We start from the raw sequence: 21930 nt of genomic DNA on the forward strand, positions 1-21930 counted from the left end.
GGGGGGGGGGGGGGGGGGGGGGGGGGGGGGGGGGGGGGGGGGGCGGTTCCCTGCCAGTCAAGCCAGCTATCCTGCAACCTCTCAGCATCTGCTGCCTCTTCCTTACGCCCACCAGAGAAAACACACAATAACAAAGCCACCGGTGCCATTTTCCCCGGGCGGAAAAGGCTTCATTGGGATTCTGAACAGCTTCCCTGCCCCCGCTTGGTGACATTCAGCATGTCGCGTCCGTTCTGTACAAACCTGCTTGCTGAATAAAAGGACATAAATCACCCACCCCCTTGGAGACTGAGACAGCCCCAGCCGCAGCACTCTCCAAGATGCAGCCAGGCAGGAAGGGGAGAGGGTGGAAGCCTCTAGGAGGGGACAGGGCGGAACCCCCACCACTACCACCGGCGGGCCTGTGGAGAAAAGGAAGAGAGAAGGGGCCGAGCAGAATCCTGCTCAGCTTCTGGCCTACAGCTGAGCACCATAGATGCCGCAACATCGCCAACCGAATCGGGCCCTTGGTGCTCCTGGAAGCTGATCTCTTTGGCCCTTAGTGCCCTGATTCCATAGCAGATCCGTTCCAAGAAGGAATGTCTTTAATCAGCGTGTATCGAATAATAATAGAAGGCACCCTGAGCTCAAAAGGCCACGTCCATTCCACTGTTTACCTGGGAAGGGCTTGGTTTTTATAAAGGAGAAACCAGCCTGCTTCCTCACTTGTCAAATGGGGACAATAGGAACGTCATACAAATATTAAAATGCATGTAAAGTGCTTACGTCAGTGACTGATGCTTAGTCAGTTCTTTACAAATATTAGCTATTTCTATTATTATCTTTCTCACTGGAAAGCACAGGATGTCAGACGCCTCCCCACCCCGGCCCCGGCCCGGTGAGCAATCTGTCAGACACCTCAGGTCTGGTTTGCGATCAGGTCCACTCCCCAGACAGCAAGAACTTGCTGGAGCTTGCTGGGGAAGGGAGAGGCGCTCATTGGGGGACCATCCTGCACTCTGAGGAAATCCTCTCTGGTGCTGATGGGGGAAGGGCCGTGGAGGCCTGGCCAGAGGAGCTCCAGACATCAGCGGGGGTTAGGATCTTTGGGCGCTGGAAGCTTCTCCCTCTCAGTTTTCACATGGCTGGGAAATTTGGCTCTGCTCTATTTCCCTTCTGAAATGTTCGCCTCAGCAGTTTGAAGGCCAGGGGATGGGGAAACGTTCCCTGCTGGCTGCGAGCAGACTCTTTTCTGGCCTGGGTGATCTTTTCTGAGGGGAGTCACATACCCAGGAAGGGCAGGGGTATCTGTCATATCCGTGGAAGTGCACAGAGGGCAGGTTTTGGGTTGAGTTGCCGGAAGAGTTTCCTGGGTGTTCTTTCTCTCGCTGTGTCTACTCCTTTTTTTGTTCAATATTAGAGTTTGACATTTTAGTCAGATCGCATTATTTCACTTCTTTGGAAATGTGTCGGCCAGAGTGTAACAGATTTGTTCTTCTTAGGGGACATTCAGAAATGAAGACAGATTGCCTGTCCAACTCAACAGGCTGGGAGGCGCTAGCCTTTCATGGCTAGGAAGAAGTTATTTGAGAATGTCCTGCCCGTTGTGCCGTGTGTAACCTGAGAACCGTTACTTCATTTCTGGGGAATTCCACCAGGAAGGAGAGAGAACAGGCTGGGGCCCATGCAGACCCTTATAAGTCTGGAGGAGGGTGGAAAGAGGCCTGGGGCAGGCAGGGATAGACTCTGCGCTTATTCCCACTGCTTTGAAAACTTGACACAGCCACCACCCAGCAGGATAGAGGGAGGGGGTCTCTTCTTTTTTTCTTTTTAATTTAATTTAAATTCAGTTCATTAACATATAATGTATTATTAGTTTTGGAGGTAGAGTTCAGTGATTCATCAATTGCATATAACACCCAGTGCTCATTACATCACGTGCCCTCCTTAATGCCCATCCCCCAGTTACCCCATCCCCCTATCCCCTTCCCCTCCAGCAACCCTCAGTTTGTTTCCTGAGATTAAGAGTCTCTTATGGTTTGTCTCCCTCTCTGGTTTCATCTTGTTTCATTTTTTCCTCCCTTCCTCAATGATCCTCTGTTTTGTTTCTTAAATTCCACATATGAGTGAAATCATATGATATTGTCTTTCTCCGATTGACTTATTTCGCTTAGCATAATACCCTCTAGTTCTATCCGTGTCGTTGCAAATGGCAAGATTTCATTTTTTTGATGGCTGCGTAATATCCCATTGTATATATATACCACATCTTCTTTATTCATTCATCTGTTGATGGACATCTGGGCTCTTTCCATAGTTTGGCTATTGTGGACATTGTTGCTATAAACATTGGGGTGCACGTGCCCCTTCGGATCCCTACATTTGTATCTTTGGGGTAAATACTCAGTAGTGCAACCGCTGGGTAGTAGGGTAGCTCTATTTTTCAACTTTTGAGGAACCTCCATGCTGTTTTCCAGAGAGGCTGCACCAACCTGCATTCCTACCAACAGTGTAGGAGCGTTCCCTATTCTCTGCATCCTCGCCAACATTTGTTGTTCCCTGTCTTGTTAATTTTTGCTATTCTGACTGGTATAAGGTGGTATCTCATTGTGGTTTTGATTTGGATTTCCCCGATGCCCAGTGATGTTGAGCATTTTTTCATGTGTCTGTTGGCCATTTGGATGTCTTCTTTGGAGAAAGGTCTGTTCATGTCTTCTGTCCATTTCTTGACTGGATTGTTTAATCTTTGGGTGTTGAGTTTGATTAAGTTCTTTATAGATTTTGGATACTAGCCCTTTATCAATATGTTATTTGCGAATATCTTCTCCCATTCTGTCGGTTGTCTTTTGGTTTTGTTGACTTTTTCCTTTGCTGTGCAAAAGCTTTTTATCTTGATGAAGTCCCAATAGTTCATTTATGCCTTTGTTTCCCTTGCCTTGGAGACATGTCTAGCAAGAAGTTCTTGCAGCCAAGGTCAAAGAGGTTGCTGCCTGTGTTCTTCTCAAGGATTTTGATGGATTCCTGTCTCACATTTAGGTCTTTCACCCATTTTGAGTCTATTTTTGTGTGTGGTGTAAGGAAATCGTTCAGTTTCATTCTTCTGCATGTGGCTGTCCAATTTTCCCAACACCATTTGTTGAAGAGACTATCTTTTTTTCCATTGGATATTCTTTCCTGCTTTGTGGAAGATTAGTTGACCATAGAGTTGAGGGTCCATTTCTGGGCTCTCTATTCTGTTCCATTGATCTCTATGTCTGTTTTTGTGCCAGTACCATACTGTCTTGGTGCTGACAGCTTTGTAATAGAGCTTGAAGTCCGGCATTGTAATGCCCCCAGCTTTGCTTTTCTTTTTCAACATTCTTTTGGCTATTCAAGGTCTTTTCTGGTTCCATAAATTTTAGGATTATTTGTTCCAGCTCTGTGGGAGGGGATCTCTTCTAAAAGTGAAGTCTTTAAGTTTATGGCCTTGACCCCTCGCCTCTCCAGTGCTCTTTCCCCTGACCCCCCACCCCCGCCATCACACACGTACACACACACTGACAGACAAGAGATTTTCCTTAACCATAAAGAGTTATGAACGTTTCATACCCACTTACTCCTGTGTGTAGAGATCTTTGGACCCTAAGTGTGGGGTGAACAAGTCCAGAGTTGAGGCTCCCTTTGGCTTGGTCACATTAGTATATAAATTGGACTTTCACACAAAGCCCTACCACCCAGTCCCTTCCTGATACCTTGGGCCCTAGTTTGGGAGGGCTCTCTCAATCCCTGTGTGGTACTCAGGGGTGGCTTCCAGTGGTCACTCTTCGAAGTGGGATTTCTAGGGAGTAGGCTTCTAGGGAAGGGGCTTCCTGGGAGTTCCACTCCCCTGAGGTTTGTAGGAGGGCCAGCTGTGAGTGAGGAGGCTGTGAGACATAACAGTGACAGCTCACATATATCAAGCATTCACTGTGCGCCAGCAGGCAGTGTGCCAAGACCCATACGTGCAAAATCTCATTCCGTCTCCGCAGCAGCTCTGTGAGGTGAGTGCTATTAATCTGTGCCAAATGAAGGACCTGAGGAGCAGAGAGAGTAGGTAGCTTGCCCACAGTCACAGCGCTAACCAGTGGCTGAGATCTGAGGGCAGGCAGAACGGGTCTACAACCGGAGCCCATAACCTGACGCCATCCCACCTCTCTGCCTCATCTCAAGGGAAGTGTGGTCCAAATGCCTTGTAATTTTAGTCAGACCCCAGTTGCAAACTGTGGTGCTGGAAGACCTCTTACACGGCCTGCTTGTCCAGCCCTCTCACCCAGGCAGAAAGTGAGGCCCGGAGAGAAGAAATGACTAGTCCCCTTGGCCAGGGGCAAATTGAATGAAATCAGGTACTCTTCCATCCCTGGACCCACCTTTTTTTGCTCTGCTCATCCAAGAAGAAAGCAAAACTAAGAAACTGATTCATACCTCTCAAGAGGTCTGAGTTAGATCCCGTTTCCTCTCTCCCTGATAGATGGATATTTTAAAGAGTTAATGGATAAACATCTAGAGGTGTAATTTCAGGCAGAATTAACTGCTGATGATGGTAAGGGTCTTAATACCTATGCTAGAAGGAACTTCAAATTCACTTACTCACTTGGAATGTCAACTCAGCCTTGGTCTCCAGGTACATAATGAAAACCATCATCCATGAAGCTCTGTTATATAGCTTTACATACATTGTCTCTTTTAAAACTCAGAACCACCTGCCCACTAGATGGTAGAGGTGTCAGCTCCACTCTATAGGTGGAAAAGTGAGGCGTGGAGAGTCGAGGTGACCTGAACTGAAAGGCTCAATGATGGAAGCAAGATTCAGCCTCGAGGGTGTCTGACACCAAAGGCCTGACTTCTCATTCTGCGCGCTCTTAATGCCCTGGAGCAGTGGTTCTCAAAGTGTGGTCCCCGGAACAGCAGCAGCATCACTTGGAAAGTTGTTTGCGATATCAATTCTCAGATTCCACCCCAGACCCACTGAGTCAGAACCCTGGCGGCAGCAATGGTGGGTTCACAAGCCAGCCAGGTGGTTCGGATGCATACTCAAGTTTGAGAACCCCTGGCAAGCAGGGATGCTGCCAGGCCCAGGCATCCACACTGACTTCGAATTCGTTTGGGTAGTTTAAACTTAGTTCTTTTGGTTCCTGAGTCCCCAAGGTGTGACCAGCAGCCATCCCTTCTGAGGCCCTCCCCGACGAGATTGTCTTTGTCCCCTTGTCGTCACCAGGAATGCTGGCCGGTCCTCTTGCGTCAGCTTCCCTCTGCTCTATTTTCTGAGCCACATCGCACTTTTCCAAAAAGCCTTGACCTTTGTTGGGCATGTTATGAGTTCTGCCTAACAAAAATAACTCTCTGGCGGATGGGGATATTTTTAATTGAATTGTATGAGCCAAGAACTGCAGAAATAAAACCAAGGTTCCTACATCCCGTGGCAGTGGGCGGTTTCATTTTCCATCCTAATCCTGGAGCCTGGGCTTAGTCCCCGCCTCGAGCACCAGGGCCCCCCCGCCGTCTGCAGCACTGCGCTCGCACCTCTTCTGAGCTCAGCCTGCACCTCACCTTCCAGATCTTTGCTGTCTCTTCTGGCCAATTAAAAATTCCTGCTGCTATCATTACCTATTTTCAGCTCCCAGTCAGTTCTTTGTCTGCCAGACGCTGTCTTGCTATCGTAAAAGAAAAAAAAGTTGAGATGACGAAATTCATTTTGATCAGAGTCATGTACGATGCTTCATTTCCCTGCAACACAAACTGCTTCCACGCACAGCTCAGTATTAACAATTTTATGCAAGGTTGTACCTGTTTGTACAGATGCAGGGAACATCTGTGCTTCTGCTCCCCCAGCCTCTGTGAGGTGCTTGCACAGGAAAGAGAGGGAGGGAGGCCTGAGCAGAAGCTACAGCTCTCGTGATTCACTCACTCGCCCATCAGCGGCACCTCCCTGGGCAGGTGCAGATAGGCTCGGCTGGATGCGGCTTAATGGGCACCAGCCTGCCCCAGTTCTCATCACTCAGTCGCTTGCGCATGCGGCTGAAGGAAGTGGGAAACCTGTGCCCGCCACCCTGCCTCACTGCCTACGGGCTGGCATCCACGGGGCTGTTTCCTAGGCAGCTCTGTCCCGTCTCAGGGGCAGCTCCAGATGATCTTGGCAAAGCAGGCCCAGCAATCCTGAGCCACCGGGCAGAGCTCCCAGAGGCTCAGGCCACTGGGCTCCCTCCCTAGCTGAGCACATGCTCCAGGTCCCATTCATTCGCCCAGCTGGTCTCTCACGCATTCATTCATCCCAGAAACAGTTATTGAATTCATATACATGCCAGGCATGCAGAGAGTAACAGAACGGCCTCTGCTGGAAGGAGCGCAGAGCCGGGTGGGAAGACAGTCAGGTAGATGTTAATGGCACAGGGGACACCTACAGCGGTAGACAGAGGCATGTTCGGGAGGCCGTGGCGGTCCAGGAGGACTCCTGGAGAGGTGGCTAGCTCACCAGGGACCTTGAGGTTGGGGTTGGGGGGCAGGAAGGAAGAACAGCATGTGCAAAAGTGTCAGGCTCGAGAGCCAGACTGCAGGAGGGGGAGCCAGTAAGTGGAAGGGGCAGGAGAAGCTGGGCCACTAGCAGGGCCCTGCTTGCTTGGCCCAGAAACTTGGGCTTCAGGCTAGGGATGTGGGAAGCCTTGGAAAAAATAGAAGCAGAAAAGTGAGTGACAGGACCAAATCGGTGTCCTAGAAGGATTGTTCTGGAACATGACTTGGGGACAGCGAGGCTGGTTAGGAGGCCATCAGAGTCACAGTCCTGAAGAAATGTGAGAAATGTTGAGACCCTTAGCCTTGGCAGTGGCCATGGGAGGGAGAAGCAGGCGGGGCCCGGAGGCGTGGCCAGGTGGCGGAGCGGGGGAGGGTTGCGGGTCCAGGGAACAGCCTCCAGAGCCAGTGAGGATTCGGAACACTCAGTCTTAGCATATGAGTATGTTTGTGCTTCAAGCTCTCTAGGGTAATTTGTGAAATTATACCAAATAAACGTGTGTCTATTTTCAGTTTGGGAAGGGAGATGCTGGGGTCAGGGACATTTCATCTGAAGAATCCCTCAAACCAGTATTGTCAAATATTTACCGAGAACAAGTTGAAATATTAAACACCCGCTGAAACATGACATGTGTGCAGGCTGACTTCCCTGCACGAGATGCTAGCACCACCCATGGTCTTGTGAGTATGCCCAGGCCAGCTCTGCCTGCCATTCACACCAGAGCACCCAGATGAGTTCAACAGCCTCAACTCAGAAGTGTGTTGGTCAACTTCCAATCAAACGCTGAGTTGATGGTTTACTTGCCCCCTCTGGACTCAGCAGCATTGTCTTTTATTAACAATATAGATCAACCAAAAAGGAAAATAACTAGTGACAAATAATAAAATGAAAAGGGTGAATTCATCGCAAGAGATACACACCCATGAGTCGTGCAGGGAGCATTCAGAGCCGTGGCGAAGGGGAAGGCCACCTACACAGAGGTTGTTAAGAGAGGGAAGGGAGCATGCTCTCTCTCTCTCTCATTCTCTCTCTCAAATAAATAAATAAAAATATTTTTTAAAAAAAGGGATGCCTGGGTGGCTCAGTTGGTTAGGAGAGGGAAGGGAGGCTAGGGGCCCGGCTCTAAATTGGAGGCCAGGGGAAGGAGGCTCTGGATGGAGGAGGGGCACCCTCAGAGACCAAAGAGTCAACCTAGGGGAGGGTGGTGTGAGGAGAGCAGGAGAGAGGAGTGTTTCGAGAAGGGAATGATTAACCATTTTCGTGCTGCCAAGAGGCTGGTGGGATGAAAAGTCATTGCCATTGGACTTGGCAACGTGGCATCCAGCGTGGCCTTGACAAGAGAAGTTTTAATGGAATGCTGGGGGTAGACGCTTGGCTGGAGCAGGATGAAAAGTGAATGGGATTGAGCAAGTGCAGACAGCATGTGTAGGGACACCTTCTAGAATTTTGGCTCCAAAGAAGAGTAGAGAAAAGGGGTAGTGACTAGAGGCAAAGAAGAGTCAAGGCAGGGTCCTAATTTGTGAAATAGGGAAGGCAAGACTTTGGGTGCTAAGGAGGATGATTTAGTAGACACTAAGTTGGTACTACAGGAAAGACCATCTCAGACTGAATGTGTCCCAACCCACAGTCTCAATCTCTCCTCCCACATATGTGTCCACCCCATCATGGACTCCACTTAAAAATTAGCACCACCAGCCCTCAGGTGCTCAAGCCAGAGCTCTGAGACTCACCACTGATTCTTCTTTTCCTCACTTCCCACCTTCCTTCCATCACCCACTCCCATCAGTTCTTCCTCTAGGAAGATCTCTGATCGTCCATTCCCTTGGCCTCCACCTTGACCCCAGCATCATCAGCTGTTACTTGGACCTTGGCAGTAGCATCCTCACAGGGTCCCTGCTTCATTCTTGTTCCCTGCCCTCCCTTTTCCACTCCTTCTCCCCCAAAAGCCAGAGAAATCCTCATAAAACCAACTGACTCATATCACTCCTCTGATCATGTCCTTCTATTGTCTCCGGCTGCATTCAGGAGAAATTTCGAAATCCTCTCGTGACTCACAGAGCTCAGACTGGTCAAGTCCCTGTCCACCTCCATAGCCCCACAGCCTACCACTCTCCATTCTCCCCCTTACTCCTGCAATGCAGCCTCACTGACCCTTTCTAGGTTCTTGCAAGTTCTTTCCTACCAAGGGCCTTGGCATATCTTTCCCTCCATTGCCTGAAAGCTCTCCCCCACCCCTCTCCCCCACCCCTCCCCTTCCCTTGGTCAGCTCCTACGCATCTTTCAGGTCTCAGCTCAATGTCATGTCCCCAAAGGGGCCTTTCCAACCATCCCAATATGAAATATGAAATACATCCTTTATCCTCTCATGGAAGCCTGTCCTTTGCCTGCATAGGATTCGAAACAATTACAATGAAATAATAATTTTTGACTCTGGGTATCACATTTGTCTCTCAGCAAGACAGGGTCTGTGTCTGTGTTGTTTGACACTTATGCCAAATAGGGGAGAAAGAAAAAAGTCCCCACCAAGGGTCAGAGAAAGCACCAGAGAGGAGAAGAGGGGAGATCGAGGATTGGTCCCTGTTGTGGGTTCTGTGTGCCCAGGTCAGCTCTGAAACTGAGGGGTGGCCATGCAGCTTCTGTGTTGCCTGCTGACAGTGAAGGGGCTCCTGGCACATGACGGTGACTGTGCCCAGTTGTCCCTCCTTCAGACCCCCCACAGGCTCCCGCCAGGCATCTGGGTAAGACAGCAACCCCCAGGGAGAGACACATTAGCACAGTCCCCGGAGAGGGGAAGGAGGCAGTGGGCTTGCCCAGCCCAGGAGATGCCAGCAGGAAATGTGATGTGTGCAGCCCCCACCCCCCACCCCGTCCCAAGGACTGGCCCTTTCGTGAGCTTGTATCTTCGTATGCAATAAAAAAATAACAGGATGATGGTTAACATCACACAGGATGGAGAGAGAAGATGAAGTCTGGGCGCACTCAAGTGAAGCCTAAGAACAGTTCCTAGTAAATGTGAGCACAGAGGGCGCGACCCCCACTGGGGTTGGACCCCTGTTGGAATGGAGAGGGCCCCGCTGGGGGGAGAGGCCTCACCAGAGCAGGAAGCATGGGGCAAGCCCCTTTGCAGTCTCAGTTTTGCCTTCTGCAAAACGGGGAGATTATACGCCTGACAAGACCACCCGGAAACGTGTGATGTTTTTGACCTTAAAGATGATCAAAGAGGAAAGACAGCCATGGGCTGTCCTGGGTGGAGGCGGCAGGATGGATTTGGAAAACTGTCAAACAGTCTGCTCCCCACAAGGATTCCGGGGTGGCAAAGAAGGATGGGGAGGGGGCGATTTTATGGTAGACCCAGCAAAATAAGAGAAGCTGTGGGAGAGAAGAGGAGAGGGAGAAGAGTTCGCCGTGCAGGTTGAGCTGGCCCTTCGGGAGAGAAAAAAGCGTCAGGCTGAGAGGAGGGGCATGGGTTTGGGTGACTGCAGGATGGCCGAGGCCCCTGAGGTGAGGGTCCGCAGGGGCAGGCTTGTCAGGAGAGAGCATAGCCTCGGCCTGGCCAGCTGCCCCGGGAGGCACAGGCCCCACCAGGAAGGCACCATGTGGTCCCCTGGGGTGAGGGAGAGAAGCAGCCAGTCATTGCCGACTGTTTTCCAAAGCCAGCCAGGAATGATGCTGTGGTCTCCTGCTGCCTATGGGCCCTCTCTGCTTCCAGGTCCTTCTCAGACACTGGGGGGGCAGTCCTGAGAGGTCCCCTGGCCCAGACCCCAGCTCTCCAGAGAGGAAATCATTTGGCTTCTTGGGGATAGTAATGCCCTACCACCACCAAACACAGCTTCCTTCCTTCATCTGGGGGTCTGGCAGAACACATTGAGATTCCCCCCACCCCGGGATCTGAGAGCCCCAGGACACTGATGCCCCATGGTAGCAACCTCAGGGAGTCAGGCGGGAAATAAGCGCACACACGTGTGTGTGTGTGTGTGTGTGTGTGTGTGTGTGAAGGGGGCACTGCATCTGTCTCCACCTCTCCCATCCCTCCCTCACCGCTCCCCCTGCAAAAGCAGCCCCTGACAGCCTGAAGGGGCACGTGCATGCTCCCAGGAGCTGCTGCCCGGTGGCCCATGAGTTGCTGGATTCACATTTGTCTAAAAGCCTCCACATGGGCTGGACCCCCTCCTGCCCTGGCGCTCAGCTCAGCCATTGGTCTTCAGGTTTTAAGAATCGCCTAAAGAGTTTGTGAAAAATGCTGATTGCCAGGCCTCACCTCCACGTATTCTAGTCAATAGATCTGGGATGGGGCTCAGGCATCTGCATTTTACCAAACCTTCTCACAACTCTTACAAGGGGCCCTCGAGGATGTGGGGTGTAGACATCCCCCGCCCCACGGCCCAGGCGACCTGTCGCAAAGCCCTCCCCCCGGCCCTCCCTCCTCCCCGTGGCCCGTGACCGATTTACTCAGTGCTCCCCAGTCTGCAGGCTGGCATTTCCACCTGGCTGCGTCTCAGGCTCTCTCATTACTGGAGCTTTCGGCCGAAGCCCCGAGCGAGCCAGGGAGCGGGCTGTGCGTCACCTGAGTGAAGGCCTGGAAACTAGGCCATCGTGCTTGGCCAAGCAGATCCCACTTTCTCCCAGCTGCTGCACTGCCTCCTTCGGCTGCCCCCCCTCCCCCCGCCGCCATGGTGCCTGGGGCCTCGGGCGCCCACCCCCTCAGAGCGCTGGGGCAGAAGGCGCAGCAGAGGCTCTGGGAGCGCCACTTCGGAGGGACGCAGGGGCCCCCTAGCAGCGGGCTGGACAGACTGATGGGGCAAGTCCTGGGCAGCAGCTGGACGCCCGGCCGGGGCACCAAGGGCCAGCCTGGGGCCCTCTGCCCTCCCCTGCGGCCTTGACATGTCAGGTGGGGGCGGCAATGAGCAGGTGCCGCCCCAGTCCAGTCCGTGGTGTTTTCCTCCACCTCCATGTCCTGTCTTTTTCCACCCCTCCTTCGCCGCTCTCTTCTCTGTCTGTCTGTCTCTCTCTCTTTCCCTGTCTCTCCCCTGTCTCTGTCTGTCTCTTGTTCTCTGTCTCCATCTCTCCCCCGTTTTGTGGGTCTTTCTCTCTTCTCCCGTTCACCTCCTTGCCTCTCTTTTTCTGTCTTGCCTTCTCTGTCCTTGTCCTCTCTTTCTCACCTGACTGTATCCTCTGTGTCTCTCACTGTCTCCATGCCGGTCCCCTCCCTGTCTTTGCCTCCCTGGCTCTAGCTCCTGGTCCCCTCGCTGCAGGACCACAGCGGTTCACCTCCTCTGACCGGCCTCGCTGTCTGGGTCAGTCATGCACGATTCATAACTCCTGACTGGGCTGGGCTAGGGGACACATGGATGTGGGCCCCATGATGTGGCTCTCAGGGCTCACCTGCCAGTTGGGGAGGGCCTAGGGAGGAGGTGACACGCTGCTGGGAAATCAGAGTGGCCTCTCCCCAGGCTGGACCCGGAAGCTGCTACCACCAGTTGCCGTCTCAAATGGCCAGACACTGAAATTCCAGTTGTCATCCTCGGGTCACATTCTTGCCTCGGCCTCCCCCAGCGCCACCCTCTCACTCACTAGCCAGGCAGACAAGCCTGCCAGAAGGCTGGGTGTGACCAAGCCATGGATGGGCTCCCAGCCCAGAGATGGCCATCTCCCCTGTCCTTGCGAGCCAAGGACGGCTCCCAGCCTCCCCTTCCTAGAAGTCTCAGTGGTGCCCTCTCCTCCCTGTTCCCCCTGGAAGGAATGGGGGAGGGAGAGCCCACAGGCCACCAGGCCCCTGACCACGGCTGTGTGGGTGTCTCCCCTTGCTTTCTCCTAAAAATTGACATCACAGCCAAGGTTGTGTCTGGATCTCCGAGTCTCCTAGGTGGTGGGCCCTGCACAGGAACCGATCGTGTGGAGGAAGTGGGTCCTGTCCAGGGCTCGTCCCTCTGCTCACGCGGTTCCTGGGCAAATGTTGCCTGAGTCCCCCAGGGTGCTGGGCCCTGAGCCACACGCTGGGCTCGAGCCTGGAGCTCGCCTCGCCTTTTTGGGCAGGGAAGCGGGCAGCGACCAGGCCTCAGCTGCCCGGGGTTGTGACCCTGTGGCAGCAAAGACCAAGGCTGTGGAGGCAGAGGGGCTGCTCTCCGCAGCGGGCACCATGAGACTGGCCACAAAAGGACCAGGAGAGAGGAGACCGGGTGACAGCACAGGTGCAGAAAGGGGGGAAATCAGTGCCGAGAGGCTGTCGGCACGTGTGAGCTTCTGCAGTTCTCAGCCACTCAGGGCTGCTGCTTGGCCAGGCCTGGGCTCCTGCCCACTGCTCGCGCCCTAGGGCCAGGGCACCCCAGAGGAGGGTGAGGCAGCGGGAGGTAGGGCCTGGGAGGGGCCCGGCCCCAGAGCCCGTGGCAAGAAGGGGCCCCAGGAGCAGGTCAGGCTAGAGGAATGACACTGCCACCTGCAGGTCACTGGAATGTGTCCCCGACCTCGCCCCACTCACTGAAGGGGGACATTCAGATGCAGACTCTCCAGGGCTAGAGGTGACATTTCAGAGGTAGAGGGGCCCTTGGGGAGCAGGACTCTGGCCTCGTTCCTTCTCAGAGAGAGAAACTGAGGCTCTAAAAGATGAGTCTTGACTGAAAGTCACAAAAATGCAGTGGTAGGCCCGGGCTCAGAATCCCGCTGTGTTTGTCACACAGTGCCCTCCCGTGTGAAACTTATTTGTCATTTACTTTTCAGAGGCCACGGCTTCCCTGAGAGCTCAGGGCTCCTGGGCTGCAAGGGAGATTAGGATGAGCCCGCTCCTCTCCCATCCTGCCTGAGGCAGAACCGAGGGCTGGTACCGGAGAAGCTTTCAGGCACCGGGAAGCCCAAGTGGGAACGAGAAACTAGGGAGACGGACAGACTCCTACCGAAGGCAGAAGAGTGTAGCGTTCTCATCCTTATGTCAAGCCTTTGTCTGACTCTGAGACCCTCTGAGGCTGAGAGGAAAGGACGTGGGCTCTGGAGGCAGAAGATCAGCCATCCTCCGGCTGTGCAGCCCTGGACAGCCCCCCGGCCTCTCTGGGCCTCAGGTTCTTAGTTGTGCAGTGGAGACGTCAGTCAGCCACCTGCCTCACAGGGCTATTGCGTTAGAGGAAGGACGCTGTGAGGGAGGGCCCTCTGGGGTTATTCAAGGGAGAGCCCCGGGGGTGATTTGGCCTAGGAGGCCCAAGTTAGTCCGCTCCTGGGTGGTAACAGGGACCCAAGTCCCTCCCCCATCCACCAGGGCAGGCAGCCCACGGCGGGAGGGAGGGTGCACCTTGCACCCTACTCCTCAGCTGTGTTGGGTTGAGGGAGGTTTAGGGGCCAGCCTCTCCTCAAGACCCCTCCGCCTCACCTGCCCCCAGCTGCGTGGTGGACGAGATGGACTTCTCCAGCATGGAGCTGGACGAGGCCCTGCGGAAGTTCCAGGCGCACATCCGCGTGCAGGGGGAGGCCCAGAAGGTGGAGCGGCTCATAGAGGCCTTCAGGTAGGACCCCCTTCTGTAGCACCCCCTCCCCTCACCCAGCCCTCAAAACACACGCCTGGGGCACGGGGGACCGGAGATGCTGGGGCGGGGGGTCAGCCCGGGGCTGGGGAGAAGCCCTCCTGGTGGGGCAGCAGGGGTGGTAGGATGGGTGGAAAGGAAGGAAGGGAAGAAAAGGGACAGGAGCCCTGGAGCTCGCTAAGCTGGAGCAGCGCTGGGCCCTCCAAGTGGACTGCAGGCATCTCCCTCATCCCTCATCCAAGCAAGGTGACGGGCTCCATGGCTGTGTGGCACCTTCCCTGTCCCCTCAGCCGGGAAGAGGACCAGGCTACAGGGCACACAGCCATCATTAGGGACCCGATGCCCTCGGAGAGCCAGCATATGGGCCCCGACAGCCCCCGATCTCTGGAGCTCAGGGAGGGGAGAGAGGGCCTCACGCGGCACCCCTCTCTGTGTCCCCACCACAGCCAGCGCTACTGCATGTGTAACCCCGAGGTGGTACAACAATTCCACAACCCCGACACCATCTTCATCCTCGCCTTTGCCATCATCCTCCTCAACACCGACATGTACAGCCCCAACATCAAGCCTGACCGCAAGATGATGCTGGAGGACTTTATCCGAAACCTGCGAGGTGAGGAGGAGGGGGGAGGAGGGGCGAGGCCAGGGCTCGGGCGCCGTTCTGTTCAGTGTTAATTCTGGGCTGCCAAGGGCGCGGGACGCTGCTGTCTGGTCCTGGTCACGCACAGCAGTCTGGGAAAGCTGCTTGCGTGCCAGGCATCTGGGCAGTTTCCAGGAGCCATTACCACTCCCCTAGACGTCGGGCCGTAGCCCTTGCCCTCCCCGAATGTCCTCCATGGGTTGACCTCTAGGTGCGGGTGCCACGGCTGGTGCCAAGGTGTACCAGCCCTTCCCACTGCACGACGCCTGGAGGCGTTTAGGTCTTGGGTCCATTTATGTCAGCCTTGCAGACAACGCCTTGGCACCGACCAGCCAAGTCCTTTCCTAAAGGACATAGTGCAGCCCCTGGCAGGGATCAGAACAAAGGTGGCAGGATGGGATATGTGCTCAACAGGGTTCTTTTCTTTCCTAGCATTTAAGAAATCGAAGCTATACATGCACATAATTTAATAAAGTCAAATAATTCTACAAGGCTTACTCCAAAAAAAGTTCATCCCTGCCCCCGTCGCCACTCTCCTTCCTCAGAGGCAACCACTCTCAACTTTGTTTTGCTGTTTCTTGTGTTTCTTCTCTAGCACTAAACAACATGCTTCGGCTGCTTTTCTTACGCATTTTTTCTAGTTAGTATAAAATCCAATTGTAAGGCGTATACATCTGAGAGCTTGATGAATGCTTATGTTCATATACACGTGTGTGATCATGGTGGTAACTAGACGTATTTCCCAGTGTGTAAAAACCACTCCGTTGTACACCTGAAACTAACAGGATGTTAGACCCATTCAGTACCCCTGCCCGAGGGCCAGCTCTTCTGACCTGCCATCCCCGCTGACGAGTTGTGCCAGTTCTTGAACTTCATATGGGTGGGATTAAATAGTACACACACTTCGGTTTCTTTTATACACTGCGATTTGTTCATTTTTTTCATTTTAAGTATTATTTACTTCTGTCTCAATCCGTTCAGGCTGCCGTAACAAAATACCACAGACTGGGTAGCTTCTAAACAACAGACATTTGTTTCACACAGCTCGGCCGGCTAGGCCGCCCAACGTCAAGGCCCTGGCACAGTCGGTGTCTGGTGAGAGCCCGCTTCCTGGTTCTGGCGGGGCCCTTCCGGCTGTGTGCTCACATGGCGGAAGGGGTGGGGAGCTCTGTGGGTTTTTGTTTTTTTTATACGACACTAATCCTACTCATGAGGCTCTATCTTTATGACTTCTGCAATTTCTAAAGGCCCCGTCTCCTCATACCATCCGTTTGGGGGTTAGGATTTCAACATATGCATGGGGGAGGGGGCCACAAACATTCAGACCACAGCAGTTTCTAGAGTAGAATATAAGGATTAGCTCTTTTTCATCCACCTTGCCTAGCCCGCCCCCGCTAAAACTACATTGTGTTTATGTTATTAAGATGTAAACACAGTCCAAAGCTGAGTCTTCAAGTATGTCATGGTGACAGACCCTTTCTATTTCTGCTTTCCTTGGAGTGAAGTTAGCACTTACGTTCTTTGTCCCTTAGCTTAGCTCTCTAGGTACCCGCTATTGATTCCTCTCCAAACTCCCCACCCTAAGTGTCACGTTCCTCTCAACACATGGAGCCCCGGGGAGGTCTTCTTGGAGTCTCCCTCCTGGAGCCTCTAACTCTGCTCCGATCTGGACGGGTTACTGGGCCAGCATACAGCAATCGGCCTGGGATACTGTCCCCCATCATTTGGGGGCCTCCTCTTTGCTCCCGTGTTGGTCCCTGTATCCTAGATTTCATGGCTTGCTCATTTTTAATTCACTTCCATAGAAAAGGTACACTGGTGGCAAACTTTCTGAGAACCTGTGTGTCTGAATATATCATTTTCTACCTTCACTCTTTTTTTTTTTTAAGTTTTTTTATTTATTTGTCAGAGAGAGAGAGAGGGAACACAAACAGGAGGAGGGGCAGAGGGAGAAGGAGAAGCAGGCTCCCCGCTGAGCAAGGAGCCTGATGCGGGACCCATCCAAGGACCCTGGGATCATGACCTGAGCCAAAGCCAGCTGCTTAACCAACTGAGCCATCCAGGCGTCCCAACTACCTTCACTCTTGATTGGGCGTTTGACTCGGAAGAGAATTCTAGATTGGAAACAGGGACTCAGAATTCTGAAGGCATTGCTCCATTGTCTTTTAACGATGGTGCTGCTCTGTCGTTCCAATTCCTCACCTTTTGCATATTAATTTTTCTCTCTCTCTGAAAATTTACAGGCTCTTCTCTTTGTCCTTTGTGTTCTAAGTTTTCATGATGTTCCACCTCGTTCTGGTTCTTTTTTCAGTTGAAGTATAATTGGCATCCTGTTAGTTTCAGGTGTACAACAGAGTGGTTTTTATACACTGGGAAAGGAGTCTAGTTACCGTCTGTCACCATACAAAGTTACTACAATGTTATTGACTCTATTTCCTATGCTGTACATTATATCGCCATGATTTAATTTATTTTTTAACTGGAAGTTTGTACCTCCTAATCCCCTTCACCTATTTTGCCCACCCCCAACCCACCTCCCCTCTGGCAACCAACAGTTTGTTCTCTGTATTTATGAGTCTGTTTCTATTTTTGTTTTGTCTGCTCTTTTGTTTCGTATTTAGAGTCCACATATAAGTGAAATCATATGGTGTTTTTCTTTCTCTTTCTGACTTGTTTCACTTAGCATAGTATCTTCTAGGTCCACCAATGCTGTTGTAAACAGCAAGATTTCATTCTCTTTTATGACTCATATTCCATTTTATGTATGTGTCACATCCTCTATATCCATTCATCTTTCAATTCTCCCACATCTTAGTTGTTGTAATGCTCAGTGGACATGGGGGTGCAGATAGCTTTTCAAACTGGTGAGTTTCTTTTTGGTTCTTTTATCATCTCTTGTGCCAGTGCTGGGTTGATCCTTCAGCCTAGAAACATGTCCTCCGATTGTGGGAAGTTTTCTTAAATATTGTATTTGATCATCAACCCCCTTCGTTTTCTCTGTACTTTCTGGAACTCTTATTATTTGGATGTTAGATCTCCTAGTTTGATCTTCTAATTTTTACAGCTTTCTATTTGCCATCTTTGTCTTCTTGTTGGACTTTCTTAAAGATGTCTTGCAAGTTTCCTCCTAAGGTTTAATTTCTGCTGTCATATTTTTCATTTTCAAGAACACTTTTGTTCTCAAAATGTTTCTCCTTTATAACATTTTAGTCTTGTTTTATAGATGTGGTATCTTCTTACATATCTCTGACGGTATTTATTTATTTCAGTTTCTCCCTGCTTGTTTTTATTTCTTCTGGCTTCCTTTTTCTGCTTCCCCATACTTCTTTCTCTTTTGTGTTATAGACTTTCCATATATACATGATGAAACTTGGTTGTTCTCTCATATTTAAGAGTGAACTAAAAGGCTGATTAAAAACTGTGAGTATGGATGGGGTCTGCTGACCAGTGGGCTTCCTCATAGGGTGATTTAGTTGAGCTCTGTCACTGAGGGACCCCTACTGCAGCATCTTTAGATTTTTCTCTTGTGCCTGTTGATTACTCAGAAAAGAAATGTCCAATCTGTTGCCCAGAGGGTAGGAGTCTGGCTGCTAACGTTCTAAGATCTTCTGGGTCAATAGGACTGAGAGGGTCTCTTAATACATAAACATCAACCTCATGCCCCAGTTTTCAGCACAGACTCCCACCTTTGGCTGGGCTTGGGGTCCCCCACCCCAGAGTTCCCAGCTCACCTCTTCCAGAGGACTAACCCTCATTTGGCTGCTGGAGTGGAGGAAGGGACAGGGAGATCTAAATGCTTTTTAGACTGATGATCAACCTATTTTCCTGTGTCCAGCCCAACTTTACCTCCACTTTCAGGGATTCCTGTTGCCACCCGTTCCAGAGCCCTTTGGTGGTTCTGTGATGTGTTGAGTGGCTTGTAACCTCTCTGCTGGCTTCATGTTCCACTCTCTCAGGTTTGCCAATCCATCTGCTCGTTCGTCCACTTCACAGGTCACATGGCGCCATTGTTTCTTTCCTGCCCTCTTTAAAAAACTCCCTTTGGCCAGAATATTGAGGAGGAGCAGAGGTGTGCGACCTGCCATCTTCAGCTGAGAGCCTCTGTGTGTTCAGTCTTGGTCCCTGCTCTTTATTGCCCCCAGCACCCCAGGGGTGCTGCACGGCTAATGTGCCTGACTTGAAGAACCAAGATCAGATGTGGAAGAAACAGGGTGGTTACAAGGAGTTGCTCGTAGAAGGTATAATGTCCTCTCACTAAGTTAGGAAATCTCCTCTGAGGACACTTGCCAAAGTTGCTCTATTTTCCACTTTTCTCTCTTATAAGAGAAGCATATAGTCATTAAAAAAAGATTTAGAAAAGGTAGAAAGAAGAAATTTTTTATTGCCTCTCTTTCTACCTCCTAAAGAAATCTGTTTCCATGTTGGTCAATTTCCTGCTAGTATTTTTTTGTTACCAGAGTGTTATGACTATGAAGTAGGAGATGGGAGTAAGGGCTCCTTACTTGCATTGCCACAGGAGGCTGTCCGGTTCCTCTTCACCTAATGTCTAACCACCACCCCCCACACTCCCAGTGATGGAAGAATCATGTCGTACATGCAGCAACTAATCATTGAGCACCATGCTCCCTTGTGGAGGGGTGCGGAGGGTCCAAGAGGGAGGAGATCCAAGAGAGAACAAGATAGAACATCAGCTTTCAAGAGACTCTCATGCGGGGCGCAGGGAGTGGGGTGGAGGTAGACAAATACATGGAGGATAAGAAGAAGGCACTGAGCAGGATCATGGGGGCTGTATTTGGGGATGAGGAAAGAGGTGGGAGGGGGGAGTGGAGGTTCTGATTATGGAACAGCAGGAGATGAGGCTGTGGCGATGTGTGTTGGGCCCTATTACAGTAGTTCTGTTGCCTGGCTAAGGAGTGTGTCCTTAATTCAATAGGTATGGGGAGCCAGTCATTGAAGGCTTTGGAACAGACACAGGGCAAAATCAAGGCCACCTTTGAAGGGCCTCAGTCTGGTAGGGGCTTCCCCTCTCTGGCTCCAGGCCTCTAACACCTCCCTCCCTCCCCCCCGCCTCCCTGGCCTCCCCCCTCCCCTGCCTCCCTGGCCTCCCCTTCCCATTCCATGCTGGTAGGTGTGGATGACGGTGCTGACATCCCCAGGGAGCTGGTGGTAGGCATCTATGAAAGGATACAGCAGAAGGAGCTCAAGTCCAATGAGGACCATGTCACGTATGTCACCAAGGTGGAGAAGTCTATCGTGGGCATGAAGACAGTAAGTGCCCACCACAGAACAGCACTCACCCCATGGGGGTTGCTTCCTCTCCCATGGCTGCCAAGCCCCCCGCATTGCACCTCCTTTTGTCTCCCATGTGACATCTCCTTCCATTCTCCTCCTTCCCTTTCAGAAACACTTTTCCATTATTTGCTCATTTCCTAGTGATTGAGTCCCCACTATGCGCCATCCACTGCACCCTCTGTTTCCCTTTGCCTCATTTCCTCATGGCTACTGGCCACCACAGCAGCAGAGCCTGAGGTGAGGTGTTGGGAAAGATTGCCCTATAGTCTAGGGTTGAAGCGTCAGGATGGCCAGATGGGGAGACTAAGGATGGGCTGGATACTGGGCTTTCCTGGATGATCCTACTGAATAGAAGACAGGAAAGAGGCTGAAGAGCCTTCTAGACTGTGGTGTCCCAACCACTGGGCGCCCCTTAGTTATGACCTATGTCACAGTCAATATGGTCCAAGAGGGCAATGATGCTCTATAGTTTACTACTCATATGTCAGCAGAGGCTCTTTATGCCATAAATATAAAGGATGTAGAGTGGGTTCTGGTATTTGTTTCCAGTTTCTCCTCCCTAAATTGCTGACCCAAGAAGCAGTGTGGGGATGTTGTCTGAGCTCTGCACTGGGCTCCTCTGTGCGGGGATGGCCCTTTTCTGCCCAGAGCCTTGATTGCTGAGGTCTTTTTTTTTTTTTTTAAGATTTTATTTATTTATTTGTCAGAGAGAGAGAGCACAGGCAGGGGGAGCAGGAGAGGGAGAAGCAGAATCCCCGCTGAGTAGGAGCCTGATGTGGGGCTTGATCCCAGGACCCTGGGGTCATGACCTGAGCTGAAGGCAGACCCTTAACCAACTGAGCCACCCAAGCGCCCCGATTGCTGAGGTCTCAGCATCTATCTGGTTTGCAGGTGTCACTGCAGTAAATTGTTCTACACGCAGCAGATCCGAGGCATCCCCGCCGTCCCTTCCCTCTGGCACACTTGGATGTGGTGTGCAGGAGAGAAGGGGATAGAGGAGCCACCCTGCAGGCCGCAGCTTGGGTCGTGGGGGCCCTCCAGAAGGTCTTGGGCGGAAAGGGGTTGACGGCAGCCATATTTGCACAATCCGGAAGCTGTTTTCAATTGCCACGCCTCTGCTCCAGGTGCTGTCCGTGCCCCACCGCCGCCTGGTCTGCTGCAGCCGGCTCTTCGAGGTGACCGATGTGAACAAGCTGCAGAAACAGGCCGCACATCAGAGGGAAGTGTTCCTCTTCAACGACCTGCTGGTGGTGAGTGGACTGGCCAGGCCGGGGCCACCTGCTGCCCCGCTCAGCCTTAGCCCTGACCCCGGGGAGGGGTGGGGAGGGCCCCAGAGACCTCCTTCAGAATGCTATAGCTATTTACCTCTTTCTGTGGCACTTTCACATCCTGGAGGCGGGGAGGTGAGGTTGCTCAGGCAGATACGATCATTCCTACTTTATAAGTTATGAAGCTGAGGCTCGCAGGGACTAAATGATTTGTTTGTGGTTCCGCAGTCATGAAGGATGTGAACCAGATCCCAGATCATGTGCCTCTCCCACATTACAGAAAACCTGGGGCAGGAAGAGTATAGGGTGTGCTTCACGCCCCACAGCCAGGGAGGGACAGTGAGCCAGAGTGGGGTGTGTGCTGCCTGGGGCCCAGGGGTGTGTGCGCGTGCGTGTGCATGTGTGTGTGCATGTGTGTGTGCACGTGTGCGTGTGTGGCAGGGTTGGGGGGTACTCATTCTTTGCTCTGTGAAATAGGTGTCCATTGCACAATATTTAATGAGTGTCAACTATGTACTAGGCATTTTTGTAAGTGTGGGGAAACAGTGGTGGACAAGATTGGGTTTCTGTCTTTCCCTAGTACCCCACATTCTCTCTATCCATAAGTCACATCGAGCTCCCTCTAAAATCATCCCACATCTAATGATCCACCTGTGAGGTCCACCTTCCACAGAGCAGCAGAGTGATCCTTCTAGAGCGCACATCAGGCTGTGTGTCTGCCAC

At 52.0% G+C, this 21930-nt stretch overlaps 1 protein-coding gene across 2 annotated transcripts in view; it reads left to right on the forward strand.

The window, feature by feature from the left end:
* The window catches only part of IQSEC3 (IQ motif and Sec7 domain ArfGEF 3), a 102275-nt gene that overhangs the window by 70243 nt on the left and 10102 nt on the right, over positions 1–21930 (forward strand). For both annotated transcript variants that reach the window (XM_021690660.2, XM_021690661.2), the window contains 4 exons: positions 13867–13989; positions 14454–14620; positions 19776–19915; positions 21064–21189. In XM_021690660.2, the coding sequence (XP_021546335.1) occupies positions 13867–13989; positions 14454–14620; positions 19776–19915; positions 21064–21189 (556 nt within the window). The remainder of the gene's footprint in view (positions 1–13866; positions 13990–14453; positions 14621–19775; positions 19916–21063; positions 21190–21930) is intronic.

Source organism: Neomonachus schauinslandi, chromosome 5, assembly GCF_002201575.2.
Source record: "Neomonachus schauinslandi chromosome 5, ASM220157v2, whole genome shotgun sequence".
Classification (NCBI taxonomy): Eukaryota; Metazoa; Chordata; class Mammalia; order Carnivora; family Phocidae; genus Neomonachus; species Neomonachus schauinslandi.